Raw genomic sequence first — 19,484 nt, forward strand, 5'->3', positions numbered from 1 at the left:
CACCACACACTCATCTACATACACACATCACACATTCTCATACAATACACACACAGACCATACACTCTCATACAACACACACACAGACCATACACTCTCATACAACACACACACCACACACTCTCATACAACACACACACCACACACTCTCATACAACACACACACATCACACACTCTCATACAACACACACACCACTCTCTTATAACACACACACACAGTCTCATACAGCACACACTCATACAACACACACACACATCATAAACTCTTTACAACACACATCACACACTCTCAGACAAAACACATCACACACTCTCAGATAACACACACACACCACTCTCTTATAACACACACACCACACACTCTCAGACAAAACACATCACACACTCTCAGATAACACACACACCACTCTCTTATAACACACACACACAGTCTCATACAACACACACACCACACACTCATACAACATACACACATCACACATTCTCATACAATACACACACAGACCATACACTCTCATACAACACACACACAGACCATAGACTCTCATACAACACACACACCACACACTCTCATACAACACACACACCACACACTCTCATACAACACACACATCACACACTCTCATACAACACACACACACCACTCTCTTATAACACACACACCACACACACACACCCTCATACAACACACACACCACACACATAACAAACACACACACCACACACACTCATATAACACACACCACACACTCTCATACAACACACACACCACACACACTTATATAACACACACCACACACTCTCATACAACACACACACTTATATAACACACACCACACACTCTCATACAACACACACACCACACACACTTATATAACACACACCACACACTCTCATACAACACACACACCACACACACTTATATAACACACACCACACACTCTCATACAACACACACACCACGCACACTCATAACACACACACACACCACACACTCTCATACAACACACACACTTATATAACACACCACATACTCTCATACAACACACACACCACGCACACTTATATAACACACACCACACACACTCATAACACACACATCACACACCATCAAACCATGCACACTCTCATACAACACACACACTCATACAACACACATCACACACATTTTTAAACAACTTTGTAATTTACTTTTATTATCAATTTTCCTTAATTCTCTTAGCATCCTTTGTTAAAGGAACAGCAATAGCAATGCACGACTGGGAGCTAGCCGAACAATATCGGTAAGTGAATGACAAGAGGCATTTAGGTGCAGCCACCAATCTACAAAAAGTTAAAAAGTTTCCAATTTACTTCTATTATCAAATTTGCTTTGTTCTTCTGTTCTTTGTTGAAGAGATATTTGGATAGGTAACGTGCACATGCCTGGAGAACTACATGACAGGAAACAGTGCTGCCATCTAGTGCTCTTGCTATGTATAAAATTCTTGCCAAATTGCTGCCACATAGTGCTGCAGACACGTGCACACTCCTAAGCTTACCTTCCTGCTTTTCAACAAAGAACAAGAAGACAAAGAAAATTTGAAAATAGAAGTAAATTGGAAAGTTGTTTAAAATTGGATGTTCTCTCTGACTCATCAAAGAAAAAAAAATTGGGTTTTATGTTCCTTTAAAGTTAAACAACTAATATAATTTTTAAAAACGGCATCGTAATATTTCTCTCAGGCTCTCACGCCATCATCTCTAAATTAAAGAGCTTCTATGACGACCATGACAATTATTTCACAAAAGGAGTCCTTAAAGGGACAGTCTAGTCAAAATTAAACTTTCATGATTCAGATATGGAATGTAATTTTGAACAACGTTCCAATTTACTTTTAGCATCAAATTAACTTTGTTCTCTTGGTATATTGAATGCAGCCTCTTATCTCAGTGGATTTTGACAGTTTTTACACAGCTAGACAGCGCTAGTTCATATGTGCCATATAGATAACATTGTGCTCACTCCCGTGAAGTTATTTACAAGTCAGCACTAATTAGCTAAATGCAAGTCTGCCAAAAGAACTGAGATAAGGGGGCTGTCAGAAGAGGCTTAGATACAAGGTAATCACAGATGTAAAAAGTGTATTAATATAACCGTATTGGTTATGCAAAACTGGGGAATTGGGTAATAAGGGGATTATCTATCTTTTTAAACAATAAAAAATATTTAATGTTTAACAAGTCACACAGTGCTCAGCCAGCATCTACAGGCAAGGTAAGTTTAAAAGTGATATATATATATTCGTAGAAAAAAGGCACTCACTGGTTCAGGTAAAACTTAACATTTAATAAATTAAGTTAAAAATGCATGACGTTTCGGAGGTATTCCACCTCCTTTTTCAAATGCATGATACAGACATTTTGGAAAATACAAAACTTAATTTATTAAATGTTAAGTTTTACCTGAACCAGTGAGTGCCTTTTTTCTACGAATATACATTGGATCATTTTCTGAAGTGCACCCTGGAGGCTGTTATATTTGTATATGGAGTGCCTTTCCAAATGACTCTAACTTATATATATATATATACACACACATATATATATATATATATATATATATATATATATATATATATATATATATATATATATATATATATACATAAAATTCATCAGGTTTCAAGACAAAATCAACATCATAAATAACAGATTAGACAGGTCAGGCAGGTGCTGAGTAATGCTGGCTTACAGTTATCATAAGTTAGGAGGATCACAATATGATTAATGAAACATGCTCATAGAATAAACTATTAAAACCGGTGAATCATAAAATTAGATGGAATGATAAGAAATATGCATACTCTCTCATTTCTCCAGATATTTTGAACTTAAAGGGACAGTCAACACCAGAATTCTTATTATTTTAAACGATAGATAATCCCTTTATTACTCATTCCCCAGTTTTGCATAACCAACACGGTAATAGTAATACACTTTTTACCTATGTAATTACCTTGTATCTAAGCCTCTGCATACTGCCCCAAATTAGCATATGAACCTCCTAGGTTTAGCATTCAACTAAGAATACCAAGCGAACAAAGCAAAATTGGTGATAAAAGTAAATTGGAAAGTTGTTTAAAATTACATTCCCTATTTAAATCATGAAAGTTTTTTTGGGACTTGTCTGTCCCTTTAAAGTAACTTAAAGGGACATGAAACCTTGTATCTATCGTAACTGAGGTTTATCTAAGTGTGCCACCTTAATTAAAAAAAATATCTTCCCTGTATTCTGCATGGATTCTAAAGAGAAAGTGAACACTGTTTTTATTTTATTCTGCTTGTTAAATGTGAAATATCTGGATCAGTTACTGCTGTATATATTATTTTAAAAACATGTATGGTATATTTTTGTACCCCCCCCCCTTATGAGTGTTTAAAGCACCTGCCTTTGTTGCAAAGTTGTTTTTTTCTTAGCAAAACAGCTGGTTAATGCAGCCAATGAGATGCTGTACCACCTGCCCAATAGGCTCTAACAAGTGTGTATTCCCATCCTGTGATGGTGCACCGCCTATTGGGCAAGAGGTACACACAATCTGATTGGTTGTATTATTTCACCTGCTTTGTTAAGAAAATAGAAAAAAAAATGGAAGAAAGAAAAGCCCGCAACAAGGAGCTAGCGGTGGGCATTGAAAACGAACATGAAGCTTTCATGTAATTTTAAGACATTTTTAAAATTCACTTTATTATCAAATTTACTATGTTTCCCCCTGTATCCTTTGTCACAAAGCCTATACAGATATGCTCAGCAGCAGCAGTGACCTACTGGGAGCTAGCTGGTGACTTGTGGCTACACACATTGGTCTCTTGTCACTGACTCACCAGATGTGTGCAGCTAGCTCCCAGTAATGCATTCCTATTCTAGAGCTTAGGAGCCAGCCCATTTTTGGTTCAGAACCTGAGTTGTGCTTGCTTATTGGTGGCTCAAATGTAGCCACCAATAAGCAAGCACCATCCAGAGTGCTGAACCTACAATGGTCAGCTCCTAAGCTTACATCCATGCTTTTTAAATAAAGAAATGTAGAGAACAAAGAAAAATTGATAATACGAGTACATTAGAAAGTTACGTACAATTGCTGCTCTATCTGAATCATGAAAGAAAAAAAATGGGTTTAGTGTCCCTTTAATGCAGTAGCCAATCTAAATATTTAAATAGAGACACTAAACACTAATTTTTCTTCTGTCTGTTTAACGTCATTGTATCTAAAAAAAAACAAAAAAAAAACATGGGAAGATTTAGATAGCCCTGAGCAAAAAAAAATAAAAAACTGTCCCTTAAAAAATGTCCCTTACTTTCTAAATAAATTCATCAACATCTTGGAATACTTAAAAAATACCCACTGGGTGACAAACCAGATGTTTAAATATGCTAAAGAAAAGTGAATTTAGCATCTTTTTTTCCATGGTAAAATTAAACATTTATGATTCATTATAACCAGTCTTCCAGTTTACTTCTATGATCTAATTTACTTCATTCACTTGGTAACCTTTGTTGAAAAACACACAGAGGTAGGCTAAGGAGCAGCAATATATTACTGGGAGCTAGCTGCTGATTGGTGGCTGCACATATATGCCTCTTGTCATTGGCTCACCCGATGTGTTCAGCTAGCTCCCAGTAGTGCATTGTTTCTTCTTTAACAAAGGATTCCAAGAGAATGAAGCAAATTTGATATATGTAAATTGTTTAAAATTGTATGCTCTGTCTGAATCCTGAAAAAACTAATTTGGGATGTCCCTTTAAATATATCTCAGCAATCACAGTGTAATAACTAAGCAGACTGAGTCATGCTGGATTTTGGACAGTTCTAACAAAACCTTTCCATTCCCACTGCAGAGCAGCAGAACGGGATCAAGACACAGAGCAGCTGCTATTCATTATAATTAAATCTGCTGCTTCAGGGTGCAGTAAAGAAGGGGTTAAACTCATTTCTACAAATACAGTGTAGCCCACATCCTTTCCATTTGGAAAGGCCAAACCCCCTAGGAGACCCTCAAAGTTTCCAAGAATAAGTGATTAGTTTGTATTTTTAGTCTGAAGATCTGCAGGAAGTGTGGAGTTCTCTACAGTCCGTGGTTCACTATATGAGCGCCTGTTATAACATGTACTAGACACATATCTCATATATACAGCACATTACACACACTATGTGCAACGCTAGACAAGACCATTATGTAGACAGATCATATACAGTGATCGAGACAAGCACCTTAGTTATGCTTAACTCTTCAGGATATCTGTCTTATAAAACTAAATGTAACATTCTATAATTCACATCAATAACACATTCCTGTTATTCCTGTTGTTCTGCACACTGGGGAATATAAAGCATCACTTTAATAAAGAGATGGTATTAAATAGCCTAATTGTATATATTCTATATATTAGACAAACAAAATAAGTTATTTTTAAAGGGGACACTAAACAATTTAAGATTGTAATATAAAATAACTGTGTAATCAAATATTTGCAATACACTTTTCCTTTAATTTAATTCTGAAAATTGTGGGCTTTCTTATTCCTGTTGAAATCTAGGTTACAACATGATGGCACAAAGATAACACTTACTTTTCTCGTTATTTAAACAATTGATTTAATTTCTAAACATACATCTGCATATTACTATCTGCTAATCTTTGCATTTATTTAGTAAATGTTTCTTTAAATGACCACTGAATACAGTATGATTGAATAATGAACAAATACACAATAATAAGACAATGAAATAGCACTTACTATGATATTTGAAATGAGCAGTAGAATATTTTCTGTCAAATTTCAAAGTTAATCCAATTTCCCCTCCCCCTTTATCATGTGAAAACCATCACCCAATCACAAAATGCATATACATATTGTGTACTTTTGCACATGCTCAGTAGCAGCTGGAGCCTCAGAAAGCATTCATATTCATATAAAAAGAATGTGCAATTACTCTTAATTTCACAAAAGCAGTAGATTATTTTTCCGCCAAATTATTTTTTTTCTCCCATTTGCTGGCCCCCTGTACCATGTGACAGACAACAGACAATCACAGACTACTATACATATACCCTTTGAGCTTGTGTACATGCTCAATAGGAGTTGATGCCTCAAAAAGTGTGAGCATAAAAAGAAGGTGCAAAATTTGATAAAGGAAGTAGACTGGAAATATTCTTAAAAATGTGTGCTCTTTCTGAATCATGAAAAGTTTAATTTTGACTTGAATGTCCCTTTAAGTGGGCGGCTGGAGCGCAGGGTATTAGAATGGCACGGTTAGATTACAAAGTAAGTACAGCGCATCTTCATTAGAAGTGATCAATTAAAGTCCATCTAAAATATTGCTTAGATTCCAAACCCGATTTTAAAACATATAAAGTTTACCATCACTTTAAATCATGAAATTCTTCTAGCAGAGAAGGTAAATGCTAAGATAAAGGCAAATAATTTAGGAAATTAATACAAGCAAACCCTGAACGTAAAATCTACATGAAACCTTAAAGTCAAAATTACCCTTTCAATCCTGTTATATACCTAGGTAGGCACAGGAGCAGTAATGCACTACTGGGAGCTAGCTGCTTATGGGTGGCTGCACATATATACCTTTTGATCTTGGCTCAGCCAATGTGTTCAACTATCTCCCAGTAATGCATTGCTGCTCTGGGGTTGACTTAAACCCCTTCAAGGAGGTTAAACACATTGGAGTAGATCACAATTCTTTAGAAAAAAGTATTTAAAGGGATATTCCAAACAAAATTTAAATACACACAGGTGCACTTTGGTTTTGAAAATAAACATTTTTGCAATACACTTGTATTGGCAAAAATTATTCTAGTATAAGCTATAGCTGTTTCAAGAGGATATTTAAGTATGCTTCGTACACCACTTGCTCAGAGCAGCCTAAGGTGCTTGTATCAGCTGATAATGACTCAATTTGCATTGTGACTGACATGACACAAGCCCCACTGACTCCCTGAGCAGCTGTAGTATTTAAAATACTGGTGCACTGAGAATATCTAGCATGCTTCACATGCACTTGCAGATAAAAATGTTAACACTAAAACAGTGATCATTTTTACTAGAATCATTTTTTGCCAATACATGTATACTGCAAATATGTTTCTATTTAAATATCTAATTCATCTATGTGAATTTAAATTTTGACAGGAATGTCCCTTTAAATGGTTTATCAACAAAAATCTCCATATACTTTAATGGTGAATTTCTGATGAAAACCATTAGATCTGTGAACGAGCCCATAGTTAGAGCTTTTTATTAGTCCTTTCTGTACTTTAACGTCCCTTTAAACTAGCCAGTAAGTTGATATTCTTAGATGGAAACAACTCTTAGAATTTCTATATATAATGTGTGAATTGAAGCAGAATCAGATTTGTTTCCTCCAAAATAAAATGGGCAGATAAGATCTTCTCATCCACTCCAGCTAAAGTTACAATTACATTTTCACCATTACAATCAATTTCAGTTATGAGAAAATACTGGGACAATCCATCTGTTCTGACCGCCCATGTGTTTATTTGCATATCCTGAATTCTTCCAGCTTTTATACAGTAATCTCTCTGGACTCTTCTTTGTTTTTGTTTTTTTTAAAACTGTGTTTAATCTTCCTGTGTCCTGAAATTTCTCAAAAGTGAATGTTTTGATTCCAAGTTTCCACTATAAACAGCTGCAAGTCCAGAGTTAAAGGATGAGTTAGATTCCTAGTGACGCAGATTGCAGTCAGCGGTAGCCTGTTTGTGACACCTAAATTCATCTCTATCTGCCCAGCTCTTCCAGACGTATTAATCTCCAACATAACAGCCCACTATCTCAGTCATTTAATGCAAGTCATATTCAAATTAGAGGAAAGTGTGATCTGGTTTTGAATAGCGGACAAAAGGCTTGTTCTATTTTTGTAATAACACGAAGGATGGGCACAGAGAGATAAAAGTTCATCAAGTTATTGCAGACACAGAAACAGGTAAAGTCAAACGATGGAGAAACAGTCTTACGCATTTCGGCTGTCACACGCCTTAATCATAGACTATTTTTATAATACGCATTCTCTGTCTATCAAAGAAAAGAGTCGTATGCAAAAGTTTAGGCACCCCTGACAATTTCCAAGATTTTCATTTATAAATAATTGGGTGTTTGGATCAGCAATTTCATTTTGATCTATCAAATAACTGAAGGACACAGTAATATTTCAGTAGTGAAATTAGGTTTATTGGATTAACAGAAAATGTGCAATATGCATCAAAACAAAATTAGACAGGTGCATAAATTTGGGCACCCCAACAGAAATATCCCAATAATATTTAGTAGAGCCTCCTTTAGCAGAAATAACAGCCTCTAGACGCTTCCTATAGCCTGTAATGAGTGTCTGGATTCTGAATGAAGGTATTTTGGACCATTCCTCCTTGCAAAACATCTCCAGTTCAGTTAGGTTTGATGGTGGCCGAGCATGGACAGCCCGCTTCAAATCACCCAAAGATTTTCAATGATATTCAGGTCTGGGGACTGTGATTGCCATTCCAGAACATTTTACTTGTCCCGCTCCATAAATGCCAGAGTAGATTTTGAGCAGTTTTTTGGGTCGTTGTCTTGTTGAAATATCCAGCTCCAGCGTAACTTCAACTTTGTGACTGATTCCTCAACATTATTCTCAAGTATCTGCTGATATTGAGTGGAATCCATGCGACCCTCAACTTTAACAAGATTCCCAGTACCGGCACTGGCCACACAGCCCCACAGCATGATGGAACATCCACCAAATGTTACTGTTGCTAGCAAGTGTTTGTCTTGGAACACTGTGTTCTTTTGCCTCCATGCATAACACCCCGTGTTATGACCAAATAACTCAATATTTGTTTCATCAGTCCACAGCACCTTCTTCCAAAATGAATCTGGCTTGTCCAAATGTGCGTTTGCATACCTCAAGCGACTGTTTGTGGCGTGTGTGCAGAAAAGGCTTCTTCCGCATCACTCTCCCATACGCTGAATTGTTGAACGATGCACAGTGACACCATCTGCAGCAAGATGATGTTGTAGGTCTTTGGAGGTGGTCTGTGGGCTGTTTTGACCGTTCTCACCATCCTTTGCATTTGCCTCTCCGATATTTTACTTCTGGCTGTGCTTGTGGTCTTCCATTTCCTCACTATGTTCCTCACAGTGGACACTGACAGCTTAAATCTCTGTGATAGCTTTTTGTAGGCTTCCCCTAAACCATAATGTTGAACAATCTTTGTTTTCAGGTCATTTGAAAGTTGTTTTTAAGCCCCCATGTTGCCACTCTTCAGAGGAGATTCAAAGAGAACAACAACTTGCAATTGGCCACCATAATTACCTTTTCTCATGATTGGATGCACCTGTCTATGAAGTTAAAGGCTTAATGGGCTCACCAAACCAATTGTGTTTTCCAATTAATCAGTGCTAGGTAGTTACAGGTATTCATATCAACAAAATGACAAGGGTGCCCAAATTTATGCACCTGTCTAATTTTGTTTTGATGCATATTGCACATTTTCTGTTAATCCAATAAACCTCATTTCACTACTGAAATATTACTGTGTCCTTCAGTTATTTGATAGATCAAAATGAAATTACTGATCCATACACCCAATTATTTAGAAATGAAAATCATGGAAATTGTCAGGGGTGCCTAAACTTTTGCATACGACTGTGTATATATATATATATATATATATATATATATATATATACACATATATATATATATATATGTATACTGTATATATATATATATATATATATAAAAACACACACACATATATATATATATATATATATATAAACACACACACATTTATATATATATATATATAAACACACACACATTTATATAATGTGTATATATAAAAACACACACACACATTTTATATATATATATATATATATATATATATATATATATATATATATATAAACACACACACACATATAACTTTATCATTACTTTTTATTGTCTCCTTAAAGGTATATTCAAGTCAAGCTTTCATGATTCATATAGAGCATTTTAGGAAATTCCAATTTATTTCCATTTTCAAATTGTGCAATCTTATTATATGCAAACTCCTACTGAGCATGTGCAAGAGTTCACAGTGTATAGGTATATACGTCTGTTTGGCTAATAGCTGTCACATGATACAGGTGGACAGCAAATTGAAGTACAATTTCTACTTTTTTTTTTAAATTCAGAGTGGTATTGCATTGTCTTTTTATTATGCACTGGCTGATTATGCAATTCTAATGTATTTAATGTCCCTTAATGTTTTGTGATGATAACATCTAAATGTTTACTATTTCTCTATCAATGTCTTCTGTTTTTAAATCATAACATAAATGATAAAAAATTATAACAATACATAGTATGTGCAAGCAAGAAATTCTCTAAATAGTAACTTCAAACCATGTGATCGTGCTGCATTTTAAATTCTTGACTTTCTCTGGTTATCTATCTGGATATTCTGTTATCGAAATGAGATGTTTCAACAAATATTATCTAATGTTTTAGTTATATTCAAGTTATAGAGCAATTATAAAGTGCTCTAAATATTTAACATCAGCATATGCAGCAGTGCATTACTGGGAGCCAGCTGAACACATTTGGTGAGCAAATGACAAGAGGCCTATGTGTAGCCACCAATCAACAGCTAGTTTCCAATAGTGTTTTACTACTCCTTATGTATGCTTTTCAAAAAAGGAAGCAAAAAGAACAAAGTTAGTTTAATAAAAGAGGTCAACTGAAAAATGCATGTTATTTCTGAAACATGGAAGTTTAAATTTTACTTTTATGTTCCTTTCATTTTTAATTATATGTCCTTTGAACAAGTTTTCAAAATATTTAAAGGATCAGTAAACACGGTAGATTTGCATAATCAACAAATGCAAGAAAACAAGACAATACAATAGCATTAACTCTGAATTTCAAGTGAGTAGTAGTTTTTTTTTCTAACACATTTGAAAGTTATGTATATTTCCACTCCCCCTGTACCATGTGATAGCAATCAGCCAATCACAAATGCATATACGTATAGTCTGTGAGTTCTTGCACATGCTCAGTAGGAGCTGGTGACTCAAAAAGTGTAAATATAAAAGACTATGCACATTTTTTTTAATGGAAGTAAATTGGAAAGTTGTTTAAATTTACATGCTGTATCTGAATCATGAAAATGTAATTTAACCTGAGTGTCCCTTTAACATCACAAGACTCTCTTCAGTTCTTAGAATTAATAAACTGCTCAAATATATCATATCCTGTCTTAAAAAAAAATTACAAATCTCTTTACACTCTCCAAAAAAAACATGACCTTTCTCTCCCAGTCCCCATGGTACTCACGTTCCAAGAACGTCTCGAAATTCATAAGTATCACGAATGTCTTCCGCTCTCTTTTTCCAGCTTGGACCATCCTCTTCAAGGGGCATCCTGCAATGTCTGTCTATATCCACTTAGGAATAATAGTGAGAGACCTTTCTGATCTGGTGAGGAAAAAAACACAAATAAAGTTTTAGGTTTCCTTTGAAATATGTATTTTGATCTGAAATTACGTAATTTTGGGCAAAAGCCCAGATTGCGTATTTAGTTAATATTTGGTTGGTTACATATAAAAGATTTAAATGCTAATTTAGAAGCCATAACTCATACTTTCCAGGCAGCTCTGAAGCTAATTTTAAAACAACCTGAAATGTCTACTGAACATTGGCATGAAGCCTTATCTAAGTTATCTAATTATGTTGTTTTTTTGTGTATAAATCTTAAAAAACTATATCTATTGAAGGTAAAAGTTTCAAACATTCTTAAAATAAGTAAAATTCATGTGTTGGTGAATTTTATAGCATCATACACAAACATTTAGTAATTTTTCACAACAACGTTTCTCTCTCAAGAGACATCCTAGGGAACAAATAAAGGACTAGATTACAAGTGGAGCACTAAATGGGGATATAAAACCCCCAAAAAATATTTTGTGATTCAGGTAGAGCATACAATTGTAAACAATGTTCCAATTCATTTCTATCATCAATTTTCTTTGTTATCCTTTGTTGAAAAGGAGGATGGTAAATTTAGGAGCGTGCACGTGTATTCAGCACTATATGGTAGCAGTTTTGCAAACAGTGTTATACATTAGCAGCAGCACTAGATTGCAGCAATATTTCCTGTCATGCAGTACTCCAGACATGCGCACGCTACCTATCATGATATCTCTTCAACAAAGAATATCAAAAGAACAAAGCAAATTTGATAATAGAAGAAGTTGGAAAAAAATTAAAAAATGTATTCTTTTTCTGAATCATGAAAGAAAAAAAAAGGGTTTCATGTCCCTTTAAGCTCTGTTTATACCAGTGTATTTAGGGATATCATCTTTCATATCTCTGATACCAATATGAACTGTATATTGTATAAATTGGGTCTTGACATAGAAGCAAGTAAATTAGACAAGGGTTTTGTCATTTTGGTGTGTGTTCATATACTCTTGCAGCCCCCAGCATACACATAAAGCTCTATAAATATGTAGGTCTGATATCTCACAATTCGCATTCTGACATGGTTATCTCAAAATACAGACATTTGCTCTGAACCAGAACTGTTCAACTTTTTCAAACAAAGAGTCACATTAAATTGTTCCACTTAAAGGGTGTGTGAACAACACATGTAATTTATACATTAGAATGGCTCTTTAAAGTCAATGGTTTGTAAGCAATTGCATACAGGGTGTATATGTGTTTAAGGTGTGTCTATGCTACTGAATGGGGTTCATTTTAAATCCATTAACCAATATGGTTGCTTCTGTTTTTGCTTAGATTTGATTACAACACAGTGCTCAAGCTAATTTTTATTGATAGGTAAAACCACTAAATGATTTTGGCAGTCCACCTGCTTCTTCAATATGCAAATCACTATGCATCTTAAAGGGTTATAAAAAATATTCAGAAAGTGCAATTAGTTGAAATTATAAATCACATTTACATCTATTGTCAAATGTATCCATTTCTATTTTTTTCTACTGTTTTATGAAATGTAGCCTCTTTCCATGCAAACGTGTATAACATTTAAATATTTCTTCCATATAGTTCTTAAGACATATGAGTGCTCCTGAGCCTACCTAGGTATGCTCCCATGGGGAGGAGCTAAGCTTTACCAAAAGGTTACCAAGAGCAAAAATGTATAATAGAAGTAAATGATAGTTGTTGTTTTTTTTTTTTTTGTTTTGTTTTGTTTTTTATAATATTTTATTGAGGTTTTTAGCAAACAATTCCATAAAGAAAAAACGTACTCATAACAATAACAAATTGGTAAGAATACAATCACCAGAAATAACAATGTACATGCTACAATATAATCACCTTCATACGGTAAGCTATAAACCCATTACAGTGAAACAACTAGAACTCAAACCTCATTTTATATATCTATAGGAATCTCATAAACTATTGGTGGGCCACTTTTGGGCTCTTGCGTTATATCTAAGATTAATGGAGGTATGCTAAAGTAAGATAACCATTAATAATCCCCCCTTTTAATATATAAACTGATCACGGGCCTATCCAATAGGACCTGAAAGACTAGAGGTATAATAACTAGAATGTTAAACGGTCTCTTATAGACCTTGACGCACAATTTATAGTACAATAGAATAAAATTCAAATGATACAAACGGTCGCACTTGGACCTATAGGAGCTTAAGGTATATCCATAGTCAAATGACATCATATTTAGTGAGTAGCTTAAACAATAATGAACTAATGTATAGTTAAAGATATCAAAGTTAGTTTTAGTTTGAAATAGCGGACCAAAGCCGTTCTCAAAATAACCCAGCCTTACTACTGGGAATATAGGATCACCCCCTATAAACTATAAATATATCGTTATGAAATAGCTAAATAGGTTTAAAAGAATGAAAAAATTACCCTCCTTGGGGTAATAGATTCAACAGCGAGAGAACGCCGCTTAGAGTTGTATTTAGGAGGTGGGGGGGGGGGTGCAGATCGGAGCCAAACTATACTGTATCTAGATAATAAATGGCAATGATACAGTAGGCCACCAGTTCATACAGAGATCCTGATGAGTCTAATAAATCTAATACTTAGGAGCTAACATAGCTGGCCCCTAGTTCCCAGTTATACCATATATGGAGCACCTTTAAATATATTACCAAAAACATATCAAGTCTAATTTAAAGTCCATGTAGTACTAATCAGACCCCTTTTATACAGACATGCAAGTATATAGCATAGACAAACCAATGGCAAGGAATATATACAATGAATGATTTCGCCCCCTAGGTATGGGCCCTATACCTAAGGGAAAGTACCTAACGAAAGTGAAAAAGCCACCCTTAGCAATAAGCTTAACGTTCGTAAGATACTTCCTACTTTAAATAAGGTATGGAATGTGCACATCCCAAAAACCTCTATGCACTATTACAAAACCATCTGCAGAATTTTGGTTTATCTAGAATAGAGAATATTTCTATATAAATATCTATCAACTAGCCTTAAATATACTGTACTAGGGGTAAAAAGTTACATAAGAGGAGAAAACAAAGCTCAATTTGATGCAATACTAGATAGAGCCGAGTAAAAGGGATATGTGATAGACTGTTTATAGATTGGCTGCACAAATTAATTAACTACCTACTCAAATAGCACCATGATGACTAACATACTATACTAAACTAAATAACTTCAGTGGATGATATCCTTATATAAGCGGTATGCCTGACCCAGTCCTGGTGACATTTATAATTAACAGGATATCATAAGCTGTACAAGGAGGTGAGGTAAATTTCTAAGCCCATATTATCAATACGAGCTAGAGAGAAACCTAGGTATGCCATGATAGTATATATCCCATATAAACAGTAACGAAAGCTGGCACTATATAACATAACATATGAGGACTAAACTGTGCTAGCCAGACTGTGCAAACCTAGACCGTATATGTGATATATTAAGAAACACTCAAGTAGAATTTTGTTTTATAATATATATAGCATGGTCTAACTATTTTGTAGATATTGAGGTCTATTACAGAGGGGCCCCTAAGAATCAAATAGACCAGCCTTCATGACTAGTTGAGTCTCTGCAATATCTTCAATTAGATATGGTCTTGAAACCAATGTGTCCGTGGTCTGCCCTCAGGGAAAGCATATATACATAGCTCGTGTATAACAAACAAGATAATACACATTTAAAACGTGTCACTATTACTATCAGTTTGTAGGGATTAGAACAGTGAAGGAACATAATAAACTGAATATGTAATTTCAAAATAAGGCTATTTTGAGTTAAGGCCTTATTCTGCTACTTTGGCTGTGGATATATTTCAAATCTCTATCCCATACCCCTAGCACAAAACACCTGGGAAAGGACTGTCGTGGCAGATACTAGTCTCTTCTGATAAGAACTGGCCCGCATGGCAAGGGAAGCCAACTGTTCCGACATAGAATATCTGGGCTCTCGGCAAAAGGACTGACCCTTTCTCTGTACTGTAGGAGATTCTAGACTCCAGCAGCTGACCTTCCAATACCTGCTTGTAGTAGGGTAAGCAAGAGGTCGACCGTGCTTCTATGTGTACACTCGGATCCCACACTTCTACATGTATCCCCCAGCTCCGTAGGTCAGTCGTATCCTCCGATGTCTGGATGGGCGAAAAGTTCACTGAAGCAGTGAGCAGAGGAACCTCTAAGAACTGAGCAAGTTCATTGCCCGCTAGTAATAAAGGAAACGCTCTCCGCTCAACCTCCGTTTTCCACACTTCTGGATCCTCTGCCCCAACGCTGTTTTCGCTAATCAGCAAAGGGTCCGCACTCCTAAGCTTCTTTTTTTGTGGCTCGGATAGGCAATCTAGTATTGTCAGCAGGTCCTCAGCTAAACTCTGATAGTGCTTCTCCAGGAGTCGCTGTGTATGCTGCTCCCAGGTTTGTAGCGCATCCATAACAGCCGGGATGGTTGTATGTAGGCTATGTTCAGTGGCGCCACGTGGCATATTAAAAGGAGAGTATTTCAGTGAAGGTAACTCCATTATAGAAGATCTTTTCTTACTTCTGATGTAGGACCGCTAAGACCAATATTTAGTTGAGCAGCAGAATAATTTCAGGCTTCTAAATGTAATTTAATTTCTATATTTGTAGCTGAAAGCCTGGAGCTTCCCAAAAACAAGTCTGGCTGCTTTAGAAGCTAGCTCCGCCCCCAAAGTTGTTGTTTTTAATTGCATGATCTATCTGAATTTTTAAATATTAAGGTAACACTAAATACAACAGAATTTAATCATTGACAAATACACAATAAAAACACAATGCAAAAGCATTTACATTGATTTTGAAATGAGCACTAAAATACTTTCTGTCAAATTTCAAAGTGAATACAATTTCCCCTCACCCTCTATCATGTAACAGCCATCAGCCAATCACAAAATGCATATATAAATACCATGCACTGCTGCACATGCTCAGTAGGAGTTGGACCCTCTGAAAGTGTGCATATAAAACAAATGTGCATGTTTTGATAATGGAAGTATTATTTTATTAATTTTTTTTTTTAAATGGATGCTTTATCGGAATCATGAAACTTGAATTTTGACTTATATGTCCCTTTAATCCTTTAGTAGGTAGAAACTAAAAACACATTACACACCCATATCAGAGATGTAAACAGTGATGTTTGAAGTATTTTACAGTCATTCCCCAATATTTACATTCTAGTCAATCTCAGAATAACCTATAAATAAATCCCTGTACCAAATGACATAATTATGCAGAAACTCTGTCATTCCGATAAACAGGGACACGCTTAATGCCTTGGTAGGATGTCACTAGCATTACATTGTGTTAAATGCGAAGCGTCAACACTTTAAAAACACACCCCTGCAATTATTTGACTGACTCATTTTTCGTTTAAAGTTTCTATTTCTGAAGAAAATGTAGAATGTATGTTTAATCATGTACAGAGCAAAGGAATGTAACAAAAAAAACCTGTGTGGATAAAAAAAATACATTATTAACCCCTTAACGACCAACGACGTATGGGGTACGTCCTGCAAAAAAATGCAGTTAATGACCAAGGACGTACCCCATACGTTGTTGGTCTTTGAAAGCAGTGGAAACGATCCTGATAGCTTCCAGCTGCTTTCATGTTATTGCAGTGATGCCTCAATATTGAGGCATCCTGCAATAACTGTTTTTAGCCATCCGATGCAGAGAGAGCCACTCTGTGGCCCTCTCCGCATCGGCTATCGATGGCCGTTATCGTTGGTGGGTGGGAGCTCATCCAGGGAGGCGGGTGGGCAGTCATTGGTGGAGGAGGGGGGAGGGATCTTGTGCGGGTACGTGCATGGGAGATCTATAAAAACAGCATCAATATGCTGTAGATCTGGAGGGTGGGAGAGAGGACTGGGGAGGGTGGGATTTTAAAATCAAGGCATCTGGGAGAGGGTGGGGGGTTGGATGTTGAGGGGGGGCAGCTACACTACAGAAATAAAGAAAACATTTAATAAAATAAAAAAAGTAAAAAACATTATTATTTTTCAATCTGGGTACTGGCAGACAGCTGCCAGTACCCAATATGGTGCACAATAAAGGCAGAGGGGGGGGGGGTTAAAGAGCTGTTTGGGGGGGGATCAGGGAGGTTGGGGGCTAAGGGAGGTCCTACACAGCAGAAGAATTATTTTTTTATTATTTTTTTAAAAACCTAAAAAACCCCAAAAAACTTTTATTTTAGTACTGGCAGACTTTCTGCCAGTACTTAAGATGGCAGGGACAATTGTGGGGTGGGGGAGGGAAGGGAGCTGTTTGGGAGGGATCAGGGGGTGGGATGTGTCAGGTGGGAGGCTGATCTCTACATTAAAGCTAAAATTAACCCTGCAAGCTCCCTACAAGCTACCTAATTAACTCTTTCACTGCTGCTAGACATAATATACGTGTGATGCGCAGTGGCATTTAGCGACCTTCTAACTACCAAAAAGCAACGCCAAAGCCATATATGTCTGCTATTTCTGAACAAAGGGGATCCCAGAGAAGCATTTACAATAATTTGTGCCATAATTGCACAAGCTGTTTGTAAATAATTTCAGTGGGAAACCTAAAGTTTGTGAAAACATTTGTGAAAAAGTGAACATTTTTTTTTACTTGATCGCATTTGGCGGTGAAATGGTGGAATAAAATATACCAAAATGGGCCTAGATCAATACTTGGGGTTGTTTACTACACTACACTAAAGCTAAAATTAACCCTACAAGCTCCCTAATTAACCCCTTCACTGCTGCGCATAATAAACGTGTGGTGCGCAGTGGCATTTAGCGGCCTTCTAATTACCAAAAAGCAACGTAAAAGCCATATATGTCTGCTATTTCTGAACAAAGGGGATCCCAGAGAAGCATTTAAAACCATTTGTGCAATAATTGCACAAGCTGTTTGTAAATAATTTCAGTGAGAAACCTAAAGTTTGTGAAAAAATTTGTGAAAAAGTGAACATTTTTTTTTTATTTGATCGCATTTGGCGGTGAAATGGTGGCATAAAATATACCAAAATGGCCCTAGATCAATACTTTGGGATGTCTTCTAAAAATATATGTATACATGTTAAAGGATATTCAGGGATTCCTGACAGATATCAGTGTCCCAATGTAACTAGCGCTAATTTTGAAAAAAAGTGGTTTGGAAATAGCAAAGTGCTACTTTTATTTAGTGCCCTATAACTTGCAAAAAAAGCAAAGAACATGTAAACATTGAGCATTTCTAAACTCAGGACAAAATTTAGACGCTATTTTGCATTGGTGTTTTTTGGTGGTTGTAGATGTGCAACAGATTTTGGGGGTCAAAATTTGAAAAAATTGTTTTTTTTCCATTTTTTCCTCATATTTTATAATTTTTTTAATAGTAAATTATAAGATATGATGAAAATAATGGTATTTTTAGAAAGTCCATTTAATGGCGAGAAAAACGGTATATAATATGTGTGGGTACAGTAAATGAGTAAGAGGAAAATTACAGCTAAACACAAACACTGCAAAAATGTAAAAATAGCCTTGGTCCCAAACGGTCAACAAATGGAAAAGTGCTCTGGTCACTAAGGGGTTAAATATACTGCATCATCTCCAAAAGTATGTCCTGTTTGCTGCATACCAGTACATCCTTAGTTTAAAAGGCACAGAGCAATAATAAAATGCTAAATGTGTAATTACTGCACATGCCTTCTAATTAAGGGCTTATGAGCACGACATGGTTGATGACTTGCAACTGTGTCATATGCTGTTTCTGATTGGCCAGTCAATGGTATCCAAGTTAGGAGTGGTAGTGACCAGTTAGGAACAACATATGTACATAATCCGCTCACTGCACTGAAGCGCCTAGGAGAATTTTAATTTTGTTTAAAAGGGACAGTCAACACCAGAATTGTTGTTGTTTTAAAATATAGCTAATCCCTTAATTACCCATTCCCCAGTTTTGTATA

At 35.8% G+C, this 19,484-nt stretch overlaps 1 protein-coding gene across 1 annotated transcript in view; it reads right to left on the bottom strand.

Annotated features, from left to right (window-relative positions):
• CAMK1 (calcium/calmodulin dependent protein kinase I) overlaps window positions 1–19,484 on the bottom strand; it is a 339,090-nt gene that overhangs the window by 210,825 nt on the left and 108,781 nt on the right. The window contains exon 2 of the mRNA XM_053720980.1: window positions 11,374–11,513. Within this exon, the coding sequence (XP_053576955.1) occupies window positions 11,374–11,459 (86 nt within the window). The 5' untranslated portion in view covers window positions 11,460–11,513. The remainder of the gene's footprint in view (window positions 1–11,373; window positions 11,514–19,484) is intronic.

Source organism: Bombina bombina, chromosome 7, assembly GCF_027579735.1.
Source record: "Bombina bombina isolate aBomBom1 chromosome 7, aBomBom1.pri, whole genome shotgun sequence".
Lineage (NCBI taxonomy): Eukaryota > Metazoa > Chordata > Amphibia > Anura > Bombinatoridae > Bombina > Bombina bombina.